The sequence below is a fragment of the Halichoerus grypus genome, chromosome 3, assembly GCF_964656455.1.
Source record: "Halichoerus grypus chromosome 3, mHalGry1.hap1.1, whole genome shotgun sequence".
Taxonomy (NCBI): domain Eukaryota; kingdom Metazoa; phylum Chordata; class Mammalia; order Carnivora; family Phocidae; genus Halichoerus; species Halichoerus grypus.
The window spans coordinates 207,199,770-207,224,206 of NC_135714.1; the positions used below are offsets into that span (position 1 = coordinate 207,199,770).

The 24,437-nt window shown below is 53.6% G+C and overlaps 1 protein-coding gene across 14 annotated transcripts in view; it reads right to left on the reverse strand.

The window, feature by feature from the left end:
- Window positions 1-24,437, reverse strand: part of DLGAP2 (DLG associated protein 2) — an 844,777-nt gene that overhangs the window by 114,372 nt on the left and 705,968 nt on the right. For all 14 annotated transcript variants that reach the window (XM_078069920.1, XM_078069913.1, XM_078069921.1 and 11 more), the window contains 2 exons: window positions 16,081-17,144; window positions 6,501-6,712 (listed from right to left, as the gene is read on the reverse strand). In XM_078069920.1, coding sequence (XP_077926046.1) covers window positions 6,501-6,712; window positions 16,081-17,144 — 1,276 coding nt within the window. The remainder of the gene's footprint in view (window positions 1-6,500; window positions 6,713-16,080; window positions 17,145-24,437) is intronic.

The window sequence follows — 24,437 nt, forward strand, 5'->3', positions numbered from 1 at the left end:
CTCTGCAGGGGCACCTGATCCAGGGAGACTCCCAGGAGGAGGTGGTTCCGAGCTCAGCACGGAAGGATGAGCGAGAGCACGGGAGTGTTGGGGACACTGGTGCATTTGGAAGTGGTAGTTGTTCAGTAGGGCTGGAATGTAGATCTCAATGCTCAGGAACGGTGAGAAATAAGGCTTCACAGGTTGTTGGGGCTGGATCATGAAGAATCTGCCATGGGACTCGGCTAAGATAACTGGGTGCAGGGATGGTCAGAGCTAGAAAGCTGTGGGGAAGATTGGCATGGGGTCATCAGGAGATTTTGAGCCCAAATCTGAAATGGAGTCCCAGTGTCAGGAAACAGCAAAAAGCCAAGATAGATGGCGCTGGAAGTGAGGAAAGTAGCTTTGAGGGATCCCCAGTCACCCTTCCAGATGGGTTCTGAATATTCTGAACACCTTGTGATTTCTTCCACAGGATTCTCAGGGTGACTCCACTACGTCTCAAAAGTAGACCTGACTCCTCCCTAGTAGCCGAGTAGTTTGACCATTTCTCATGGACCAGTGGATTCCAGGACTTTCTCAGAACAATTTTCCAGTTTACCCAGATGACTAGGCTAGTCTGTGTTTGGAGAAAAGGCTAGCTCCCTTCTCCTAGGGCAGGCTGATGAGCCAGAAAGGACATCTGAGCCCATCTTCCGAGGCAGGTCACCCGGTAGGCAGGGTTCTCTTCTTTTCTTTCTTTTTATTTTTAAGATTTTATTTATTTGCGAGAGAGAGAATGAGAGACAGAGAGTAGGAGAGGGAGGAAGGTCAGAGGGAGAAGCAGACTCCCCGCTGATCAGGGAGCCCAATGCGGGACTCGATCCCGGGACTCCAGGATCATGACCTGAGCTGAAGGCAGATGCTTAACCAACTGAGCCACCCAGGCACTCGGCAGGGCTCTCTTCTGTTCCTCTTCTGGATCGCCTCCGCCGACCAGCAGCCAAGCAGGAGGGAGCAGGTGCTGGGAGCACCTTGTGTCTCGCGTTGCCTGGATACGAACACACCAAAAAAGGGAAGGGAGGCAGACCTACATTCCTCGTCTTCCTGCCCCAGAATGAAGTTAGCCTCTCAGCACAGGGGACCTGCTTGCACAGATCCCATGCTATCAGCTCCCTCCTTTGGTTTCGCAGGATGTGGTTTTTTCCAGCACTGGCTCAGTGGCTGGATCAGACGGCGCCCCCACTCTCGGTGCAGGTCCGTGAACTGTGGCGGATCGCGGAGCTCTTCCGTTCTCTGCAGGGGCACCAATGTCTGCTGTTACTGGACGGTTCCATTTGCACGCTTGGAGACCTTCCTTTAATGTTTCTTGTGGCACAGTGTGCTGGCAATGGTCTTCAGCTTTGGGTTTTATAACACAGCCCTTACTTCACTTCCGTTCATGGGAGGCCTCTCCCTCCGTCTCGCCTTCCGGCTCACGAGCTTCTTCTCTCAGGGCTTGGAGGACGTCACGTCGTCGTTTCCTGGTTCCAACAGTTTATGACGACAAGTCTGCCCCATGTTTTTGTTCCTCTGTATGTAACGTGTTTTTATTGTTCTCCAACTGTCCTTGAGCTTTTCTCTTTATCCTGGGTTTCTGGTAGTTGAATACGATGTGTGTATATACATGCAGGGTTTAGTTTCTCCTGTTTACCCTTCTTGACACTTTCGGAGATTCTTCTGCCTGTGATTTAGTGTCTCTTACTATCTTTGGGGCATTCTCAGGCACTGTGTCTGGGACTGATCCTTCGGTCCTGCTCCCCCTCCTCAGTTGCTCCTGGGGTTCTGGTTATGTGTGTGCCAGAGTGTCGGGCATTTTCCCCACAGCTCCTGCATGTTCTTTTCCACTTTCATTCCCACTCTTCACTTCTTTGAGTTTGTTTGGTAACTTCTGCGGACCTACCTTCAAGTTGGCGGATGTTACTCAGTTGCGTTGAGTCTACTGATGAGCTCATCAGCAAGGCGCCTCACTTCTGACATGATTTCTATGTGCAGTATGTCTGTCTGCCTTTCTTCCACTTTTCATCTCTCTGCTGATCCCCCATTTATGGGTGCACATAGTTCACTTTCCCACCAGGCCTCTTGCTATGTTAGTCAGACATTTGGAGGGTCTCTGATAGCTTCGTTGACCCTGTCCTCACAGTTCTCTGGGTTGCTCTGTCTCTTGAGAATGGGTTGTACTTCCTTTTACTCTGAATTCAGCTGGAACGCTGGTCATCACGTGCAGAACGGCAGAGGCCGAGGTAGGTAGCGTTCGAGCTTGGAGCGGACACACCTCGTGTTCTGCTGGCTGAGATCCCACCACAGCTGCCCATGGCGTGGGGTGCTGGCTCAGTCCACCAATATGATTCTTAGATCTCATACCCATCTGAGCTTATCTTTACATATGAAGTTCTTGAAATAAGTCCTCCTTCCTCTCTAAATTTAAAATGCCAGCTTCCTGGGAGATGACTCAGGGAGGGTCAGAATTATTAGAGCTTTGACTTCTCAAATCAACTAACCAGACCAAAAAAAAAAAAAGAAAGAAAGAAAGAAAGAAAGAAAGAAAGAAAGAAAGAAAGAAAGTAAAAGAAACAAAACCCTGAAGGCCCCCAAATGAAATCAGTTGGTCTATCTTTCCTAATAATCAAAAATGAATTCTGCAAATCCAGTATCTCTAGTACAAATACACAAGCTTATTTAAAAACCCAGCAAATCAGATTCAGAAATCACTTGAAACTTACCTTTCATGTGTAATAATTTCTGCTGGTGTCCGCATGCGGACAGGGTCTGTCCCAGGCGTGGAGTCTGGCTGTCCTGATGAGTTTGCACAACCACTGAGCACTTTGTGCTGGAAGGCACCGTGACATGCGCGCAGGATTTCGGCTGATGGTTTGTGTTGCATTCTTCTTTTGAGAGTGAAGCCTTTCCCTTACTTGCTATGCTCCTATTCTCAAGAACACAGTGAGGTAAAGGTAGGAGTCCTTACGTGTACAAAAAGGACGTATATTCGATTATTAATGAGAGGATGGTTTTCTCCCTTGGTTAACAGCAGAAAGGCAAGATTGTGTTCAACAGAAGCACCGTTGCAAGAGGTCGAGCATTTTGAAGGAGGAAATCTGCAGCCTTCACAGAAGGGATTTTATATTTGATGGCTTAAAAGGACTGATAACAGCCAATTAGAGATCCAACTTTCTCCTAGGTCTTTAGCCACACAGATGGAAAAAGAGGTGCTGTACAGTTCATTTTCTATGAGCACTTATTGTGACAGGGGAGGTGCGTACAATTCCTGAGGTTTTAGTGCGCCAATGTGATAATTCAGAGATAAGAACATAAATCCCTACCTGTCACATTGGAACTAAAGTATAATTACTAGGTTCATGTTGCTGTTTTATTTGCATTCTTAAATACTGCTGCTAGGAGTTGTCTGTGCGTACCAGCGGAACACAAAACCCAGAGGGGGTCAGCAAACGTGAATTCTTATTTTTAGCACCTGAATCAGCCTGTCACCTGGAAACGTCTGTCAATTATATTTTAAATACAACTTAAGAACTACCAGTTTTGTTTCAGAGTCTTTGGGTACAGAATAAACTCTAGAATAATGATGGTCTATTTGTTGTAGTCTACCACAAATGTCAGATTAAGTTGATTCCAATGATCCGCACACCTTCTTGCAGCAGTGGTGAGCGTCCCTGGTGCTAAGCGACCACAGGTGGGAGGACCACAGGCAGCAGGGACAGGGGGTGAGATGACGGGCAGGTGCATCGTACAGCTATCTGTCTGTTCTGCAGAACCTGGTCTGCTGACCCCCTCTCAGGTTTCCATGGGCTCCTTTGACCGCATGGTGATATTATAATAAAGTACTCCTTCCTTTTCCTGTAATGCCCGCTACTCTCCGCGGGCACGCTCCTACCATCCTCAGGCAAACACTCTCACTTTGGGCATGGGGTTAGAATCACTACTTTCATTTCAAACCTGTGGTCACTTCTGTGACGTTCTGCACCTCAATTCTCTGAGTTGGGGTTCTGTTGCATAATATGGGCACAGTTATAACTTGCCTCAGTAAATAGTTGAGCTTCTGTGATGTCCTTTAAGATGGAAATGAAAAATCACATGGAAATGTATAAAATTCTAAACCAATGTAAAATGTGCTTAGACGCTGATAGGCAAGGATAATAACAACTTAGTGGATGTCTGTCCCAGTCACATCACTGGTATTTTCGATATGTTAACCCCAGAGAGTGACTTCTGGGAGATCCATGCACCTGGCAGATCAGCAGAGGGCCCCTGCTGGGCTCGGCCCTGGGTGGACACCTCCTGGGGCACTGCTGTCCCCGTTCTATTTTCTCCAGGGCATGGTCAGGATTTGGGGGAAAGAATAATTTGCATGCTTAGAGACAGAAATCCGTGCCCTGACACTTGCTGGAGGGATGAACAGAGTGACAGGTTATGGGAGAAAGGGAGGAACAGCCCAACTGCGGGTCATGCATGCGGACGGAGCGGATGGCCCGTGGAGGCCACGAGTGGAGGTGGGGCTGCTCTGGACTAGGACCAGTGGCACCACTGATTATTCATTCCCCCAAATTTCACCGGCACTTAGGAACCATCAGTGTGCAAACGCCCCACTTGACTTCCGCACATGGACGGTCAGTATCTGCATTACCAAGTCAAGCGGCCTTGGCGTCTTCATCACTCTGGGGCTTGGGAGGGAACTCCGGCTGTCCTGGGTGACGGACGGTGTGGGTTCCTCAGACGTAAACTCCTAACATCACCTTGTGAGTACTGCCCCCGGGGCTCCTGGTGCACGGCCCCAGGGGAGTCCGGCTGAGGAGGGACGGCAGGGTCTCCGCCCGCCGCGGGGGGACATGAGCTCACTGCCGGAGGACAGCTCAAGGATGGGTACAGGGGACGCTGTGGAGTGCTCGTCACGGGGGCCGGCGGGGGGGCGGGGGGACTGGGTAACACAAGGATCAAGTTCCTGACTCTGAAACTACCGGATCCCTGCTCACCATTAAAACACGGCTTGTTTGTCTGCTTGTTTTCTTTTGCGTGGTTTGCTTTAAATGTACACAATCAAGGTGGGAATCACAAACTTTCAAAATATCAGCTCACATCAGTAGCCATGCACCCAGGGCTCCCGAGCCCCCAGAGCTGCGGAGACTGCCTGGGTGAGGCTGTCCTCGGGGGTTACGGTCATTCCTAGTGCGACCGTGTGACTTTGCGCCCGGGGGGAGGCCCGCCGCCTGCCTGCTGGGGTGGCGGCCAGGCTGGCATCCGGGCTGCCCCCCTTCTGACGGCCCACAGGACAGCGTTCGGGTAACACGGGCGACTGCTGGCTCGCGCGCCTCCCGTCCCTGACGTCCCTCCCGCACAGCAGCGCCGTCTCCATCGCGGCTCTGTTCCCAGGGGTCCCTGGAGAGCCCGACCGTCCCCGCGTCAGGCAGAGCAGAGACACGCGTGCAGTGACCGGACCGCGGCGGGTGCCCCCGCCCCACGTCCTGTGCGGCATCCCCAACGCGGTCGCCGTGGAATTTAAGTGCACCAGGCAGCAAAGACACGGTTCGCGTCGGTGAAGAGTAAGTGCGGGCTGCCATGTAAAGTCTGTACCGTGCGTCCTGCGCGCCGCGGTTAACGACTAACTGGAGGTATTGGGAGAAGTCACGCGGCTTTGCTCGTCACCCTGCGCACCGGGCACGGGAGGGGTGACACAGGGATCCCGCCTCGGTCTGGGGCCCCCTGCCCCCGCTCACGGGTTGTGGTGAAGAACTCAGTGAGGCAGCAGCGAGGTGCCACGACGCGGATCCCGGGAGCCGAAGCTTCACGTGGGTCAGCGGCCGCTTGCGGGGGGCGAGGCCGGAGAGCTCTCGCATGCAGCGGACCCCTGAACAGCACCGGGGTGCACGGCGTGGGCTCACTTCCGTGTGGGTTGTTTCCCATAAATACAGTGCGGTACCGCGAATGCATTTTCTCTGCCCTAAAACCCTGTGTCGTCCATGGGTCAACCCCACACCCACGCTGAGCTGGTGGGACCAGATACACACAGCAATGCGGGTGTTACCAGCCCTGTTTTCAGGTTCATATTAATAGCCTATTTCCCAAATGGTTGTCCCTGTTCGTACTTCGGAAAGTAGTCAAATTTATCAGCAGCCCATCTTCAGACATTATAAAGCCCATGCTATTGTACTTGTAAAACTAATCCATGCCGTCCCCCTGCCCTGCAAAAATCCTATTGCCTACGACAGTTTAGTGAACAAGACATTCCCTATAATGATTTCCACACATGCACACACATTCCCACAAATACGCTCCTGGCAGAACCCACTGCCTTACTGCAGACCACACCGGCTACGCTAGTGGATTTAAGATGAGCTGGCGAGGAAACCACCCAAGGAAATAACCAAAGGTCTGTTTTTTCTAAAGGTCTTGAAAACTGATGGCCACAAATGTAATTTTTGCAACTCAGACCCTGAGGGTGGCCATGACGGACCCGGGTCTGGACAGGGAAGACAGGGAGCCGCTCTTACGTTTGGAGGTCTGCCAGTGGCCTGGGTCCGATGGGCTTGAGCAGGGGCTCCGGCCGCATGGCCGCCGTCGGGGACGTCTTGGGGCTGGAGTCGGATTCCGCGCTCTCCTCGTCGCCCATGGCTTTGATGTAGCTCCCGCTTCGCATTCTCCTGCAGGGGATCTCCTCGTCCTTGGCGCCCGTGGGGTACCCTGCCCACTCGTCTTGAGGCACCTAGGGGAGAACAGACACACGCATGTATCAGGCATCACCGAGAAGCCCGGGGCTCTTCGGGAAGACAGATGCTCTGCGGTTCCTGGAAGACACGCTCCTTACGGCCGTTTAACATTTAAAGTGAGGAGCGTTAAGATGGAGGCTTGCTGGCGCTGTCATTCAAATCCTAAAAGGACATTCATGTCCAATTATTGTTTTTTCCCCATTATAAAAGTGATAGATAAACATGGAAAAAGTGACAAACTGTGAGGAATGCCGGAGGAAAAAAACCACTTGTAATCTCAGCACCTAGAAAACAACACTGCTTACATTTTAGATTTATTTCCTTCTGGTATAAAAGTTAATTAAAATGGTCCTTGAGAAGACTGGGGGTGGGGAGAAGAGTTCTCGGGGATGGGGGGTAGGAAAGCAGCAGAAGGGAGAAGGGGACAGCAGAGGGGAGGACGGGGCTGTGTCCCGGGGCTTCACCCCTGGGGCAGCGGGTACAGGAGTGGGGGAGGCTGGAGGTCGAGGGGTGTCCTTGGGCAGAACCCTTGCGCTCCATCGCAGACCCGACAGGCCACGTGCTGCTGTGCCCAGCAGACCCCACACGCACCGAGCTGCAGGCTCTGGGTCGGGTTCCCAGCCTGAGGGCGGCTGGGCCCTCAGACCAGGAAGCAGGTTGGCACCTTGGTATTCGCCCACCACACCCAGAACCCGAGCTCCTCACTCGACAACCAGCAAAAGTCACGGGACTAGCACAGAGCCTGCTGCCCCAGCGTTCCCGCTCCGTGCCGCCCAGGGTCGGGCGTTCCCCAGCTTTGCACGGCCCCCGGGAGGCTCGGGAGGACCTCGGCCCCTTCGGTCAAACCACAGAGCAGGCAGCATCCGGGTGCGGAGAGCCCACCAGGTGCGTGGCCCCGGTCACCCCCAGCGCCGAGGCGAAGGGCCCACACGACACGTTCCTCACGCTGCAGGTGGGGGAGAAAGAAAAGGACAGAATCCAGCATTGAAAACGTCTTCCGGGTTGGCCCGCCCCTGTTGCAGGGTGTTGGGACGCTTACGCACATTCCGTAGAGCACCCCCGGGAATCCTCCGTCCTGTTGCGGGGTGTTGGGATGCTTACGCACATTCCGTAGAGCACCCCCGGGAATCCTCCGTCCTGTTGCAGGGTGCTGGGATGCTTACGCACATTCCGTAGAGCACCCCCAGGAATCCTCCGTCCTGTTGCAGGGTGCTGGGATGCTTACGCACATTCCGTAGAGCACCCCCGGGAATCCTCCGTCCTGTTGCGGGGTGTTGGGATGCTTACGCACATTCCGTAGAGCACCCCCGGGAATCCTCCGTCCTGTTGCAGGGTGCTGGGATGCTTACGCACATTCCGTAGAGCACCCCCAGGAATCCTCCGTCCTGTTGCAGGGTGCTGGGATGCTTACGCACATTCCGTAGAGCACCCCCGGGAATCCTCCGTCCTGTTGCGGGGTGTTGGGACGCTTACGCACATGCCGTAGAGCACCCCCGGGAATCCTCCGTCCTGTTGCAGGGTGCTGGGATGCTTACGCACATTCCGTAGAGCACCCCCGGGAATCCTCCGTCCTGTTGCAGGGTGCTGGGATGCTTACGCACATTCCGTAGAGCACCCCCAGGAATCCTCCGTCCTGTTGCGGGGTGTTGGGATGCTTACGCACATGCCGTAGAGCACCCCCGGGAATCCTCCGTCCTGTTGCGGGGTGTTGGGATGCTTACGCACATGCCGTAGAGCACCCCCGGGAATCCTCCGTCCTGTTGCGGGGTGTTGGGATGCTTACGCACATGCCGTAGAGCACCCCCGGGAATCCTCCGTCCTGTTGCGGGGTGTTGGGATGCTTACGCACATGCCGTAGAGCACCCCCGGGAATCCTCCGTCCTGTTGCGGGGTGTTGGGATGCTTACGCACATTCCGTAGAGCACCCCCGGGAATCCTCCGTCCTGTTGCAGGGTGCTGGGATGCTTACGCACATTCCGTAGAGCACCCCGCGGGAATCCTCCGTCCTGTTGCAGGGTGTTGGGACGCTTACGCACATTCCGTAGAGCACCCCCGGGAATCCTCCGTCCTGTTGCGGGGTGTTGGGACGCTTACGCACATTCCGTAGAGCACCCCCGGGAATCCTCCGTCCTGTTGCAGGGTGCTGGGATGCTTACGCACATTCCGTAGAGCACCCCGCGGGAATCCTCCGTCCTGTTGCGGGGTGTTGGGACGCTTACACACATTCCGTAGAGCACCCCACGGGAATCCTCCGTCCTGTTGCGGGGTGTTGGGATGCTTACGCACATGCCGTAGAGCACCCCGCGGGAATCCTCCATCCTATTGCAGGGTGTTGGGACGCTTACGCACATTCCGTAGAGCACCCCCGGGAATCCTCCGTCCTGTTGCGGGGTGTTGGGATGCTTACGCACATGCCGTAGAGCACCGCGCGGGAATCCTCCGTCCTGTTGCAGGGTGTTGGATGCTTACGCACATTCCGTAGAGCACCCCGCGGGAATCCTCCGTCCTGTTGCAGGGTGTTGGGACGCTTACGCACATTCCGTAGAGCACCCCGCGGGAATCCTCCGTCCTGTTGCGGGGTGTTGGGACGCTAACGCACATTCCGTAGAGCACCCCCGGGAATCCTCCGTCCTGTTGCGGGGTGTTGGGACGCTTACGCACATTCCGTAGAGCACCCCACGGGAATCCTCCGTCCTGTTGCAGGGTGTTGGGACGCTTACGCACATTCCGTAGAGCACCCCACGGGAATCCTCCGTCCTGTTGCGGGGTGCTGGGACGCTTACGCACATTCCGTAGAGCACCCCGCGGGAATCCTCCGTCCTGTTGCGGGGTGTTGGGATGCTTACGCACATGCCGTAGAGCACCCCGCGGGAATCCTCCATCCTGTTGCGGGGTGTTGGGACGCTTACGCACATGCCGTAGAGCACCCCGCGGGAATCCTCCATCCTGTTGCGGGGTGTTGGGACGCTTACGCACATGCCGTAGAGCACCCCCGGGAATCCTCCGTCCTGTTGCAGGGTGCTGGGATGCTTACGCACATTCCGTAGAGCACCCCGCGGGAATCCTCCGTCCTGTTGCAGGGTGTTGGGACGCTTACGCACATTCCGTAGAGCACCCCCGAGAATCCTCCGTCCTGTTGCGGGGTGTTGGGATGCTTACGCACATGCCGTAGAGCACCCCCGGGAATCCTCCGTCCTGTTGCAGGGTGTTGGATGCTTACGCACATTCCGTAGAGCACCCCACGGGAATCCTCCGTCCTGTTGCAGGGTGTTGGGACGCTTACGCACATGCCGTAGAGCACCGCGCGGGAATCCTCCGTCCTGTTGCGGGGTGTTGGGACGCTAACGCACATTCCGTAGAGCACCCCACGGGAATCCTCCGTCCTGTTGCGGGGTGTTGGGACGCTCACGCACATTCCGTAGAGCACCCCACGGGAATCCTCCGTCCTGTTGCGGGGTGTTGGGATGCTTACGCACATGCCGTAGAGCACCCCGCGGGAATCCTCCATCCTGTTGCGGGGTGTTGGGACGCTTACGCACATTCCGTAGAGCACCCCCGGGAATCCTCCGTCCTGTTGCAGGGTGCTGGGACGCTTACGCACATTCCGTAGAGCACCCCGCGGGAATCCTCCGTCCTGTTGCAGGGTGTTGGGACGCTTACGCACATTCCGTAGAGCACCCCCGGGAATCCTCCGTCCTGTTGCGGGGTGTTGGGACGCTTATGCACATTCCGTAGAGCACCCCCCGGGAATCCTCCGTCCTGTTGCGGGGTGTTGGGACGCTTACGCACATTCCGTAGAGCACCCCGCGGGAATCCTCCGTCCTGTTGCGGGGTGTTGGGACGCTTACGCACATTCCGTAGAGCACCCCCGGGAATCCTCCGTCCTGTTGCGGGGTGTTGGATGCTTACGCACATGCCGTAGAGCACCCCCGGGAATCCTCCGTCCTGTTGCGGGGTGTTGGGACGCTTACGCACATGCCGTAGAGCACCCCCGGGAATCCTCCGTCCTGTTGCAGGGTGTTGGGACGCTTACGCACATGCCGTAGAGCACCCCGCGGGAATCCTCCGTCCTGTTGCGGGGTGTTGGGACGCTTACGCACATTCCGTAGAGCACCCCCGGGAATCCTCCGTCCTGTTGCGGGGTGTTGGGACGCTTACGCACATTCCTTAGAGCACCCCCGGGAATCCTCCGTCCTGTTGCAGGGTGTTGGGACGCTTACGCACATGCCGTAGAGCACCGCGCGGGAATCCTCCGTCCTGTTGCAGGGTGTTGGATGCTTACGCACATTCCGTAGAGCACCCCGCGGGAATCCTCCGTCCTGTTGCAGGGTGTTGGGACGCTTACGCACATTCCGTAGAGCACCCCCGGGAATCCTCCGTCCTGTTGCAGGGTGTTGGGATGCTTACGCACATTCCGTAGAGCACCCCGCGGGAATCCTCCATCCTTCCACTTGGTCAGGGCCCCGCCAGGTTCCGCACGCCGTCTGCACCTTTTACTCCTCTCCTTCAAGCACGTGACCGTAGCACGGCTCTGGCAGACGGACGTCATCCACGTGGTGGCCCGGCACCTCCGCGGTCCTTGTGAACTCTGCCCTTCCAGCCAAGACACACGTGGGGTGTGGCAGGCACAGGCGTCTACGCCCTCGGAAGCCCTGCAGCCCCAGTGGGGCTGGCGTGCATGGATCCTGTCTACACTCTCCCGAGCGGGTCCACGCAAGCTCCTGGAACCGCAGCAGGACCGTGTGGTGTAGCCGACCCAGAGGCTGTGATGAGGGGTGGGTCTTGCGGGACAGAAGCTTGCAGACTGTCACTGAGCTCTGACGGCGAGTCGCTGTGTGGCGGGGGACTCACGCAGGCCAGTGCTCTCGGCTGCGGAACAGCGTTTGGCTGGGGAGCATCTGCGGCCTTTCCAGCGGGGCGTCGCTGAGCTCCTTGCAGCCTGGCACCCTGTGCGGGAGCAGACAGGAATGAGGCCACGTCCACAGAGCAGGATATCCGAAGACCCTGGCCTGTTCACGGCCTCTGGCCCCGCGATGAGGCTTCTGGGAAGGTGTCCTGAGACCGTCAGATGCGGTGCCAGGGGCTGGTGAATTAAGCATTACGGTCAAGGAGGAAACTCTGGCAGGGTCCTGTAGAGGCAACTTCAGTACTTATCACAGTCACAAAATGGGTGCTGCTCAGCCCCCAAAAATAATCGCGCAGAAGAATACATATTTAGCCATGGAAAGAGGTTCAGGGGGGAGAAGGCAATTTTTAAAGTACCGTCTGCACTCCATTTTTTATACTTTAAAAATAGACATGCCTGCATTATGCACAGAAACGCAGCTGGGAGGATGTGGAGCGGGGTCATCGCTGGGAGGGTGATTACGGGCTCCCCGGTCAGTTCTCCTCGTACTTCTGTTTTCTGAATTTTCCACCTGCAGCCTATAGCACTATTGCGAAAGATAATAAACTTATTTTTAATTTAAGAAAAAAATCAGTTCTCCATGACAATACTTCTCAGTAGAGGAGACATGAGATGGATTGTGATTTAATTGGGGCAAGAGACACAAGCGCAGAGGGGAAAGCGAGGGGTCAGAGGAAGCTGTGGACAGAGAGGGGTCTGGAGGGGCTTCCTGGAGGCAGGGCCTGGGGTTCTAACTCGCTCGGATTGGCCCATGGGCAGGCGCACACGGGCAGAGGCTCCCGGCCCCCGTGGCGCCAAGGAAAGCAGCTCCGGGGAGGAGCGGGGAGGCCAGCCGGGGACAGATGGAGAAGGGCCGTATGCCACAAAGACACATTCCTGTTGGCAGCTTTACGAAATTTCTGTGAATTAAAAACGTTTCCATAAAAGAAACAAAGTAAGTTTTTTTCCCCCCAGCAGCCGGTGAATTAACTAACAAATGAGACCAGCTTGTATTTTTCTGTTTCTGATTTAAGAAGCCAATTCACAGTCTCTGACAGAAGAAATTTCAATAGAGAGTGTAAACCAGAGTCAAGTGCAGGGTATGAGCCCCGATTCCAAAGCATATGCCTCCAAACTAGCCACAGAACTGAAGAGCCACACGAAGATGCCACCAGGCCTCAGTCGGCAGATCTTTCCGGTGCATCACAGTGTCAAAACCCTGCCGCGGACGCAATGCCATGGTTACAATGGCGCTTTCACAGCCGAATCGCGGGGAACCCTCGGCCGCTGCTGTGGGTCCGCCGGGACCCCTTTCACACGCCTCGTGCAGAGGCAACAAACGAGCTCTGTTTGGTAAAAGAGCACAGACATGACCCATGAGCACAGGAAATTGGGAAACGCGGCATTTTTCAGAAGCCCTGTTGTGCACCAGGAAGCTTGGCGCGGTTCACGCTGAGCTTGTACCCGGACGCTGGACTCGGCCGCGTGCGGGAGAGCACGCAGTTCCCTGGCTGACTGCACACTGCCTGGTGAAGGCGCCGGCCTGCTGGTTCTGATTGCTTCCCACCGTGTCCGTACGGAAGTGCTTCCTACGTCGGGCACCGGACGAGATGCTGACTTGGAGGCAGCAGCATAAAGCTGGGATAAAACCGCAGGGTCACCAGGACGTACCTGCGGGTCTAGACCACAAGCCGGGTGAAGACGACCGAGAGGAGAAAGGGGTCGAGGGGGGCCTGCGGCTTGAGGGGCAGTGGGGATGGTGTGGCTGCGGGTCAGGGGCCACGGAGCCAGGGAGCCACGTTCCCGCCAGTGAGGCAGGTGCACCTGCCACGTCGCCCCACCTCCACCCCCGGGGCTGGAGGCGCCTCCCGCCCTGGTGTAGCAAGAACTCCCTGAGCTCAGCCGCCGTCAGCCCTCAGCCAGCATGACATTCATTAAAAGTTTGACCTTAGATGCTTTGTCCGCAGAGGGAGAAAATAGGAAAACAAGAGCTGTTTCAGAGCATAAAATGCATCCTAATTTTCTTTCAGTCCTGTCCGTTGTCTGTTCCGACCTCCTTAAACACATGAAAAGCCTTCCTCTGACATGTGCTCTGCGCAAACTGAAGGTGACGTGACAAGCTGCTCTCCTGCTCGGTCCACAGCTACCTCGCTCCCCATGAGAAAGAAGGCGAATAGAACTCAGAAGCATTGCTTCCTCACTCCATGTCTTTTCAATCTAATTCTTTAGGAGCCACAGACAAATTCCTCTTCTTCCCCATCTTGTGGCCGTAACTAATATCTGGGCTTGTGAAATCTTCATGTTTCTGCAGATTTAAAGCAGTCGGCACGGGAAGACGTGCATGTGGGCTGGACATGGGTCCAAGATGTCCCAGGACAACTGGCCTGGGGAGACAGGAGCATCGCTTGTGAGGTCGTGGCCATAACCCTTTGCCCGGTGCCCCTCGGTGACAGCGGGGGATGGCGGCACAGGCACTGAGCTGCCTCCCGGCTCACCTCTGCCTTCGTGCGTGTGTGGGTCTGTCCACTGAGACACGGCTCCTCGCAGGCCCCGTCCGCCTCACCACCCTCCATGCATGTGCGTCGGGACTGCATGTCCCGGGCTCTGGAGCTCACGCTTTGCTGGGGGCAGCCCCCCGCCCCCCACCGGAGCTGCCCTCACCATGTGCGGCACTGGCGCGCTGGGGAGGCTCTGGGAGGGAAGGTCTCGCAGGGGGAGCTGAGGAGGAGGATGGATGCATGCACAACATGGGGAAGCCCCACGGCTGGGGGCCCCACTGCCACGGACAAGGCACAAGGCACCTGCACTGTGAAGCCAGCCCAGAGGGAACCAGACCGTGGGACACCGTTCCCCCCAAAACTGGTTCCTCAACAAACAACACACATGCACAAAATTCAAGGAAAGAGAGAAAAGAGAGGAGGAACCGGTCGATGGGCTTTTAAGAGCCAGATGAACCCATTTACATGCAGGTCCCTTATCTGGATCCAGATCCACACAAACCGTTAAAAATAAATCATGAGCAACCGGGCAAGTTGAATGTTGACCAAATCTGGGAAACCACTGCAGTATTATGATTATTCTTAATGTCTGAGGAAGGTTTTGCAGTGATGTTTCAAAGGAAAGAGCCCTTGACGTCCAGGGTGGGTCTTTTAGAGGTAAACCCCGAAGTGCTTACTTGGATGCTGGATTTCCGCCCACGTAAGCCACGTGGGAGGTGGGTGAGGTGTGGAGGGGACAGACCGGCCAGGAGCTGAGCCCTCCTGAAGGGGGTCCTGAGTGTGTGCGGTCTCTCTAGTACATGCTTGCCTTTACAGGGGTTCAGATCCTCCATAACTAAAACAAATTAAGAACAGCGGTTGGAGGACAGACACAAGCGTGTGTGGTCACGGGGAGAACGGACAGGAGAAGCTCCGGGACGCCCGGCAGTGTGGGGCACATGTGACAGAAGCTGCATCCTGGAAAGGGGCAGGTTCTGCAGGCAGCCCCCCAGGGGCCAAAATACCACAGGGGTAGCTTCCTCGAGAGGCGTCCAGGCACAAGCAGAGAAGAGCAAGAGTTTGCTTCTCCAAGCAGGACCTGGGCACACCCTGAATCTATTTGTCATGTTCCTTTAGATGGGGACCGGTAAACATTTTATATTTCTGCAGAATTAGGGCTTGCTGACTACAAGCAACATTTACATCTCTCCCATTGCCATAAAGAGAGTTTTTCACCCAGCTACCCATTTGTCCCTTGGAGTAACTCTGCTGTGAAAGCAATTTGGGTAGCGTTTCCCTTCCAGACAGAACCGCTGGCTTCTGGACAATGTACCAGGATGACCCCTGGAGCTTGGCGACTGCCCGCCTCCTGGAAAGGGTCACAGCTGTCGGTGCCGGGAATCGACCGCCTGACAACTCGGCGAGCATTGAGAAGCATCACTCACGCTTGGGCACCTACGAGGGACTGTGAAGTGGAGCAAATTCTATAGATATCGAAGAAAAGCTTCACGCTTGTCCGCTTTGCTAACAGCTCTGGGAGCTCCTAGAAGTCCTAGCAGAGGCGTCCGCGAACGAGGCAGGAGCTTCCCCGGCATGCTCAGCCGTGGCGTGGCGGGCAGGCAGAGGCGCGGGGTCACAGGAAGTCACCCGCAGTACGCCGCGCCCGCCATCCGCCCGCCTCCATTCGTTCCTGCCCTTGGTGGAGTCGGTGAACCCCGCCCGGGGGGACAGGTGCCTGCCGCTCCCTAGCCACGCTCTGCGGTCTCTTAAAGCCTTCGAGCCGCTCCTCTCGGTCTGGCCAGAGAGCTCCTGCAGCCTGCGGGCCACCTCCAAGCGAGGGCTCTCCACCTGGTGGCTGTAGCTACATCCTCCGGCCCTGGAGGCACGCGGGAACGGCCTGCCGTGCTTAGGGCCGTGGACTAAAGGGGGCCGGGGGTGCTCAGAGGCCCTCCCGGAGCAGGCCGGCCCACTGCCCGCGACACTTGGCTGCCAGGACCCTTACCTGCAGATAGTGGCATGGCCTCAGGGACGGCTTGACCTCCTGGTGGCCCAGGGGCTTCTCTAAGTTCAAGGAGCTCTTGCGGTAGGCCTCCTTCGCCTGGCTCACGGTCAGCGTGGACCAGGAGCTCCGTTTCATGTACTTGGTGTCGGGCGTCATGGTCAAGCCCTCACAGGCCGAGCACTTGACGTCACTGTTACTCTTGGACGTCTTCAGGGACAGATCTCCGAAGGGGCCCGGCAGCAGCTCGGGGTAGCAGTGGGAGACGTGGTCCACGTGGTGCCTGGTGGCCACGCTGGACGTGCGGCAGGTGCTGTCGCTGTCCAGGTTGTCGTCGGAGCTCCACCAGCTGCTCGCGCCCGACCGGTGCTTGCCCTCAGGCTTCCGCTCCTTGCTTTTACTCCGTTTGCCGTGCTTGGGGTGGTGGCCGTGGTGGTGGTCCTCCAGCCGGCTGTCGCCCTTGGTGCCGTTGACGCTGCCCTTGGAAGCGCCCTCCAGGGAGTGGGACTTGGTGAAGAGCTTCTGGACGGAGTGCACGAGGTGCCGGATCCTCCCCGGGCTCTCGTTGCGCTGCTCTGTGGCCGTGGAGGTCCTCTGGTACTGCAGCGTGTGGAAACCGTCCCGATGCAGAGGAAGCTGCTTCTCAAACTGGTCCAGAAGGTTGGCAGGGATGCGGTTGGCCCTAGTGCTCGTGTGGGACGCGGCACAGTCGTCTCTCGTGTCGTAGTGGGAGCTGTAGTGCATCCTGGGGAAGGTGCTGCTGGACATGTGCTCGCCCAGCACCATGGGCATCATCATGCACTCGGAGTGGACGGAGCTCCCGGGGGAGCAGCGGCGGTGGTCCATGGGGCAGCTCTCCACGGGGCTGAGCAGGTAGGACTGCCTCGCCTCCTGCCCATGGTGCAGGTGCTCGTGCTCGCAGTCTTCGGGGGCCGCCAAGCCACACGTGTGGCCCGAACACAGCTGCGCCTGAGTCCGGCCCCCGGGTAGCCCCTTCATGTTCCTAGGAGCGGGGGAGTATCTTCCTTCGTTGAAGTGCTGTGTCGGGGACCATGAGTACTGCTGGTCTGTTGAGAGAGCACAGAAAGCCATTTAAGACGAGGTGGGGCTACCAACCAAACCCTTACTTATGTGTGAGACACCCCACGCGGGAATTATTTTAGCCGGTGATCAGGGGTCATTTTGGGGCATTTGAGTGGGTACTTATTTTTTTTTATATACCACATTGACTGCTCCGAAGTATGAGCCTATTAAGAAGCATGGACTCTGATATTCCCAAATGTTGTTCTACAAGTACAAACACAGATTGTGGAGTCGATTCGATTCACCGGGTCTCGGGACAGCAAGACTTTGTGGTATTCAACAAATACACAGTTTGCAGGGAAAATGAGTTACATTTCAATCAGATTGGAGTAGCGCAGCTCCAGTTAAGAAGTTTACAAAGTAACATCTCCTGTTTACTTAGTAACATTCCTCGGGATGCCAATGTGCTACACGGCAACATACTAATCCTGAAGGAGTCCAAAGCCGCTGCTCGCCTCCCAGCAAGAGAGGAGGTGGCTTTCTCGAGGCCATCTGGCTGTCAAGACGAGGACTAAACCAGGACGTCCTGGCCTTTCATTACAGATACTTGCTTTTGAACAGTAAGATTTTATCCAGTACAGAACAAATGGTTTGGTTCTGTGAGACGCAATATTGTGCACAGATACATCATTAGGGGAAACCCTCTCGGAGGGCGCTGGGTTCTTGCTAGGGAGGCGGCTGGGTGCAGTGTGAGATGCTGACACCCAGACACGGGCTTGTTGGGGTTCAGGCCCCAGTTCTGCCGCCACATGGTGTGTGACTCCAAGGGTCGGGCAGGCGGGCCCGCTGCGCTCGCTGGGCTCTGTATGTGACGGGGAGGCAGGACACTGGCTCAGCACCAGGCAGGGCTCCCGGACGACCACACTCGCAAGCATTCTTCCTTGTCTGTGCCATTATTACGGTAATTATCACCCTTTCAAACTGCCTTGGGTCAGCATCTGCAAAGTTCTGGGTTTATTAAACCCAAGCGATTAGACTCCAGGATTCCTTACAGAAACCTCTGGCTTCACCCCTGTTTCCTGCTGACTCACGTTTTCTGTTTCAGACCCAATTCAGAGCTTGCTTCCAAAGGTCGCCAAGCGGATGCAAGGAATAGAGACTCTGTTACACTATACGACATGCATATAGGCATATCTTGTATATAATATGCATATTATACATATGGGAAATAAAGACTCTATTATAGTAATATATATATTATGCATGTATATATAATATGCATATGTGGTACATAATATGCATATAACCTATGCAGGGGATTCAAACTCTATTATAATATATAATATGCATAGATAATATGTATATGTAATGAATCTATCCATATGCAATAAATGTATATAATGTATACATGACATATGTAAGAAACATAGACTCTATGACAGTATATAATATGCATAAATAGTATGTATATATAATGCATATATTCCTATATGATATACACAAATAGCATATAATATGCATATTATTTACACAGGAAATACAGACTCTGGTATATAATGTGCCTTTACAGTGTATATGATGTATCTATCCATATATATGTATATAATGTGTATGTAATACATGCAGGAAATACAGACTCTATTGCAGTACATAATGTCCACGTATATATGTATATATAATGCATATATCCATATGATGTGCACATATACTATATAATACGCATATGATACATGTAGGAAACACAGATGTGGAAGCTGACTCCCACAAGAAACAGGTGGGGAACCCTGAGAATGAGCACTCAGGAAAGAGCCTATCGGGTGGGCCCAGCTAGCACCTGAGGGCTCCAGCCTCTTCCCCAGGCTGGAACTGCACAGACAGCACTCTGTTCCTGGAAAATGGAGACCAGCTAGCTCCCTGGATGGACCGGGGCTGCGTCCCTCTCCACAGCCCACACCACCTTCCCACAAGGACCACTGAGGCTGCTGAGTCTTGACACTGGGCCCCGGGGTGTCCTGGAAGGGCTTGACAGGTGCCGGGAAGCATGGAGGCAGAGCTGCTAGTGCTCCCACTGGCTCTGCCCTCCCAGGCCCTGCACATGCTCCCACCTTCTTCTCTGCCCCCCCTCCTTCAGCCCAGGCCCCTGCCCTGGCTCAGACCCCGAGTCCTCATCCCCAGCAGGAACTACATTCCTTCCCTGCGCCCCCACACACCCCAGCCAGTTCCTCCCTGCTCAAAGGCTCACCAGCTTGCCGCGGAGTCCTCATTCCGCAGCCTGCATCCAAGGCTGCCCCTGGGATGGCTAGCTCAGTGATGACTGTGTACCAGCTCAGAGCACACGCTAGACACCATGTGCTGACCCGGTGGGCAGGCCAGGCCCTGACCCCAGCCCCTACTGCACACATCCTAGTTCCCGGTGAAGCGAGCTGCTTTAACCAAATGGAACAACCCCTATTTCTAATAATTGCTCTGTGGGCTCCTTCCCAGGCAGCATTTATTCTGCAGGACCCTGCTCCAAAGCAATCCAGCCTCAGTTCAGACAACGCCAGGAGAGAGAGTGTCCACTGGGCACTGTCCTGGAGGCTGGGGTCCAGGCAGGCTGTGAGTCGGACTCATAAGGCCCCTGTGCACCCCTTCCTCAGCAAGGAAGCTGTCTGCTGCCCCTTGGTCCCGCACTGGCCTCTCCCCCCCTCAGTTCAGGCCAGTTAACCAGCCCCACCCACCTGCCCTCCATCCCCCTCACCTGAGAGCTGTCACCTGCCCTGTGGGGTCAGGGACACTCGGAGCTCAGAGGGCCACCCACCCTGGACCCCATAGTTGACTCCAAATGCACACCTCGGGCGATTGTGGGAAACAGGAAGGAAACCCAGGAGACACCAGGCTTCTCCCAGATTATTTCTAACCAGCTCTCGTGGTGATCGACATAAGGAAACATCATCTCCTGCCAAACACCTGCCAAATGACTGGTCCAAGACATGGGTTCAAAAGGTCTCCCTTGCAGGCTCTGGACTGCCACCTGTCCAGGCCAGCTCACACACTGACATAGCTTACAAGGTATGGGAACAATCTTACTGATCCCTGAGGTGTTAGGGGCAGACTTGTCCCCCCGGGAGCAAAGGACAGCGGCAGAGACTGTGGACTCTGAGCATGGGTGGGGCTGTCTCCTTTTAAGGGCAGCACAGAGACCACTCCTACATGTCCTCACAATGAACAGCCTCCACTGCAGGGACCCTTATCTCCAAAGACAGCCTAACTTCACTAGTGTGTGGGGCTCCCCCGTGAGAGCTCCCTGGTGCCTTCCTTCCTCCACAGCCAAATTATAACTAGAGCACTTTAATATATTAGGAGGGGATATTTTAGATTATATTATATTTTAATATAATTAAAGGCAAGTTTTCAAAGGAAATTCAATATCCAGCTGATAAATAGCAAAACTATGTGCTGTAATCTAGACTTTACAGCAGCATAAAGTTGTCACCCTATTATCTTTTGCTTTATTTTTCCATTAACATGTAATTTAATACAATTCTAATCTTCCTCCATATTAAAAAGCGAGACCATTATTGCTCCACTCACGTATCCTATTTCTGCCTAATGTTTAGCCTAGAAGCTACATTATGAATGTGGTTACATAAAAGAACAGTACAAAAGATAAAAGTTTAGCTGAAATGAATTAAATTTGATTATGCAACGCTTCGGGAGCACATTCTCGTTTCTACCCTACAGGAACGAGCACCCTGATGTATGTGTGCATTGCCTCTGAAAAACAGTACCACTAATAACAACAAACATGAAAATAAGGCCCTGTAAATCACGGCAATTCTAAAACGTGTCATAGGGACCTGGACTGTAGGAGGTTTTTGTTAAGTCTACGTAACATAGAATAAATACTTAGGGGCTGGCAGTTTCTCTCTGTGGAAGTGGGTGACAGACACCAAATGTGGAAGGCACCCAACATCCCTGATTTCCAGCTACTCAGGACACCATATTTTGTTTTGAAGCAAGAAAAAACAGCAATAATACTCATTATCCATTAACTGTCTCCCCGAATTCAAGCTAGAATGCAAAGGTACATTTTACTGCTGGATTTCACAGACTGTTGGCATTCTTATTCTAAAAAGTGTATTTTGAGCATAGGGATAAGAACTTAAAAAATACACGAACGTGTCTGGAGCGGTCTGTGCATGTGGGCGCCGTGCGTTGGGAGGCAGCGCTTGCCCACTCCCCGCGGAGGAAGCCCGGGCTGAAGGGCAGGCGGGGGAAGGTCCCTGAGGTGGCCCACGCACACCTGCCCGGACACACGCATGCACACGGCCTCAGAGCTGCAGAGACCCAAGCGTGCAGCCCCCTTGCTGCCAACACCAGCTGCTGCAGGCTGGGGCCGGTGTGTGTGGGGCCCCTGCGCCCTTCCTCACTAAACTAGGCTGGTGGCTCCACACCAGGCCCTCGCCTGAGCCCACCAGGCGGGGCACACACTGTGGCAAGGGACCCAGGCCCCAGTTTTTGAGAAAGTGTGGAAGTGCGCGCGCACCCGAACCCTGGAGGAAGAGACAGCGTGGGCGCAGGTGCCGTGCTCCCCTCCCCCACAGCGGGCACCCTGAGGTCCCGCCCCACTGAGGACACCAGCTGTGTCTCCCTTGCCTGAGGCTCACCTAACCCAGGTGAGCCCCCCGTCTGCGCTTCCTTTTTTAAATTTTTAATTTATTTTTGGAATATCCTTGTTTTTTTAAACTTATTTAAAATCAATTAATTCACATAGAGCGTATTATTAGTTTCCGAGGTAGAGGTCAGTGACTCACCAGTTGCATATTAACACCCAGTGCTCATCACATCACGTGCCCTCCTTCGTGCCCATCACCTGGCTCACCCATCCCCCTCCCTCCCCTCCAGCAAACCTCAGTTTGTCTCTTACGGTTTGCCTCCCTCTCAGTTTTCATCTTATTTTACTTTGCACTTTCATCTGAGTTTATCTGCCCACTGGGACAGACCCTTCACTGTCTCTGTCATTGCTCTTGCGGTCCACTTTCAAAGGAAAATCCTCTCTAAAGGTGGAAGCTAAAAGTAAAAAGCAAACCACACAAGACAACACCGAACCACACAGACTTTGAAAGTGGACTGTGGAAATGCTTGCTGGACAAAGATACATCCTGCTATAATGTATTTTTCTCACACTGGTTAAACTTATGAACAGTTCTTCTGTCCCTGTGCAGAATTGTGAAGTGTCCCCGCTTTGTCCCAGGAGTTGCCTTGGTTCCCTTTCTCAGGCTGCCTTCATCCTTCACACACCCACCCACCCACCGACCCATCCTTCCTGCTGCCCCTGGGTGGCACCTGCCTCAGCCTCCTTCTCTTAGAAGCTGTCATGCCCATCATCCCATCTCCATCCTGTTGGGACCTCACAAAACATGCACAGTCTGCAGAACGTGATAAGAAATAGCCATGTGACCCTATTCCTGCATTTATTGTGTGAAGGTGTGAAAGATGGGTCCCACCATATGTCAAGAAGGCCCATCAACAAAAAGTTTCCTCAAGAATTTAACATGAGATTAGAAGATGTGTATGCTGGGGCGCCTGGGTGGCTCAGTCGTTAAGAGTCTGCCTTCGGCTCAGGTCATGATCTCAGGGTCCTGGGATCGAGCCCCACATCGGGCTCCCTGCTCCACGGGGAGCCTGCTTCTCCCTCTCCCACTCCCCCTGCTTGTGTTCCCTCTCTCACTGTGTCTCTCTCTGTCAAATAAATAAAATCTTTAAAAAAAAAAAAAAAAGAAGATGTGTATGCTAACCACCACAAAACATGGTGGGAGGAGTCGGTGATGCTCTGGACAAATGGATGGGTGTCTCTTATTCATGGGCCGAAGACTTAACACGGTTAAGCTGGAAACGCTCTCCAAATTGATCTACAGACTCCATACAACCCCTATCAAATCACAGCTGGCTTCTTTGTAGAAATTAAAAGCTGATCCTAAAATGTACACAGATAAAAAACAACAACAACTAAGTGTGTAGCTAGAGGTGAAAGGAGATGGTAAAGCTGACAGCAGAGATAAATGACAGGATGAAAGGAATCAATGCAACCAAAAGTTGGTTCTTTGAAAAGATCAATAAAATTGACCACCACTGATGACATAAATAAAAAGGATTATGATACTATGACAACTGTACACAACCTAGGAAATGAACGAATTCATGGAAACCCTGAAGTTATTTCCAGAAGAAACAGAAAATCTGATCAGACCAATAACAATAAGGAGACTGAATCAGGAATCAAAAACCTCCCAACAAAGAAAAGCCCAGGGCCAGATGGCTTCACTGGTGGGTTCTGCCAAACACTTAAAGAAAATGAATGCCAATCCTTCTCAAACTCTTCCAAAAAGTTGAAGAGGTGGGAACACTTCCTAGCTCATTTCTATGAGGCCAGCATAAGCTGATATGGAAACCAGATAAAGAAATCATGAGAAAAGAAAATTACAGACCAATATCCTTTATAAATATAGATGCAAAAATCCTCAACAGAATACTAGCAAACCTAGTATTTCACTTCCAGCAACATGTGAGAAGAGTTATACACCATGACCAAGTTGGGATTTATCCTGGGAATGCAAAGGTGGTTCAACACATAAAAATTAATATATTACAACAGATTAATAGGACAAAGGGCAAAAGCATGTGACCAATTCAGTTGATGCAGAAAAGGCATTTGACAAAATTGAACAGCCTTTTATGATAAGAACACTCAGAAAACTAGGAATACAAGGGAATTTCTTCAACATAATAAAGGTATTTATTAAAAAAAGAAAAAACCCCGCTCTCTTCATACACAGTGGTGAAAGACTGAAAGCTTTCCTCCTAAGAACAGCACAAAGACAAGGTTGCCTGATATTGCTGCTATTATTCAACACTGAACTGGAAGTTCTAACCAGAGCAATTAGATAAGAAAAAGAAATAAGACATCCTTATAAGAAAAGGAGAAGTATCTATCTCTATTTGCAGATGACACAATCCTTTATAGAAAAAAATCCCAGATAATCCACAAGAAAGCTCTTTGAGCTAATAAACGAATTCAGGAAATTCACAGGTTACAAGATCAACACAAAAATCAGTTGTATTTCTATATCCCAGCAATGCACAATCCAAAAATGAATCAGGAAAGCAATTCCATTCACAATAATATCTAAAAGAAAAAAATAGGTAGGGCTACATTTAACAGAGGGGGAAAGATGGCAGAGGAGTAGGGGACCCTATTTCAACTGGTCCCCGGAATTGAGCTGGATATCTACCAGACCACTCTGAGCACCCATGAAACCAGCCTGAGATGTAAGAAGATCTGGATCTCTACAAAC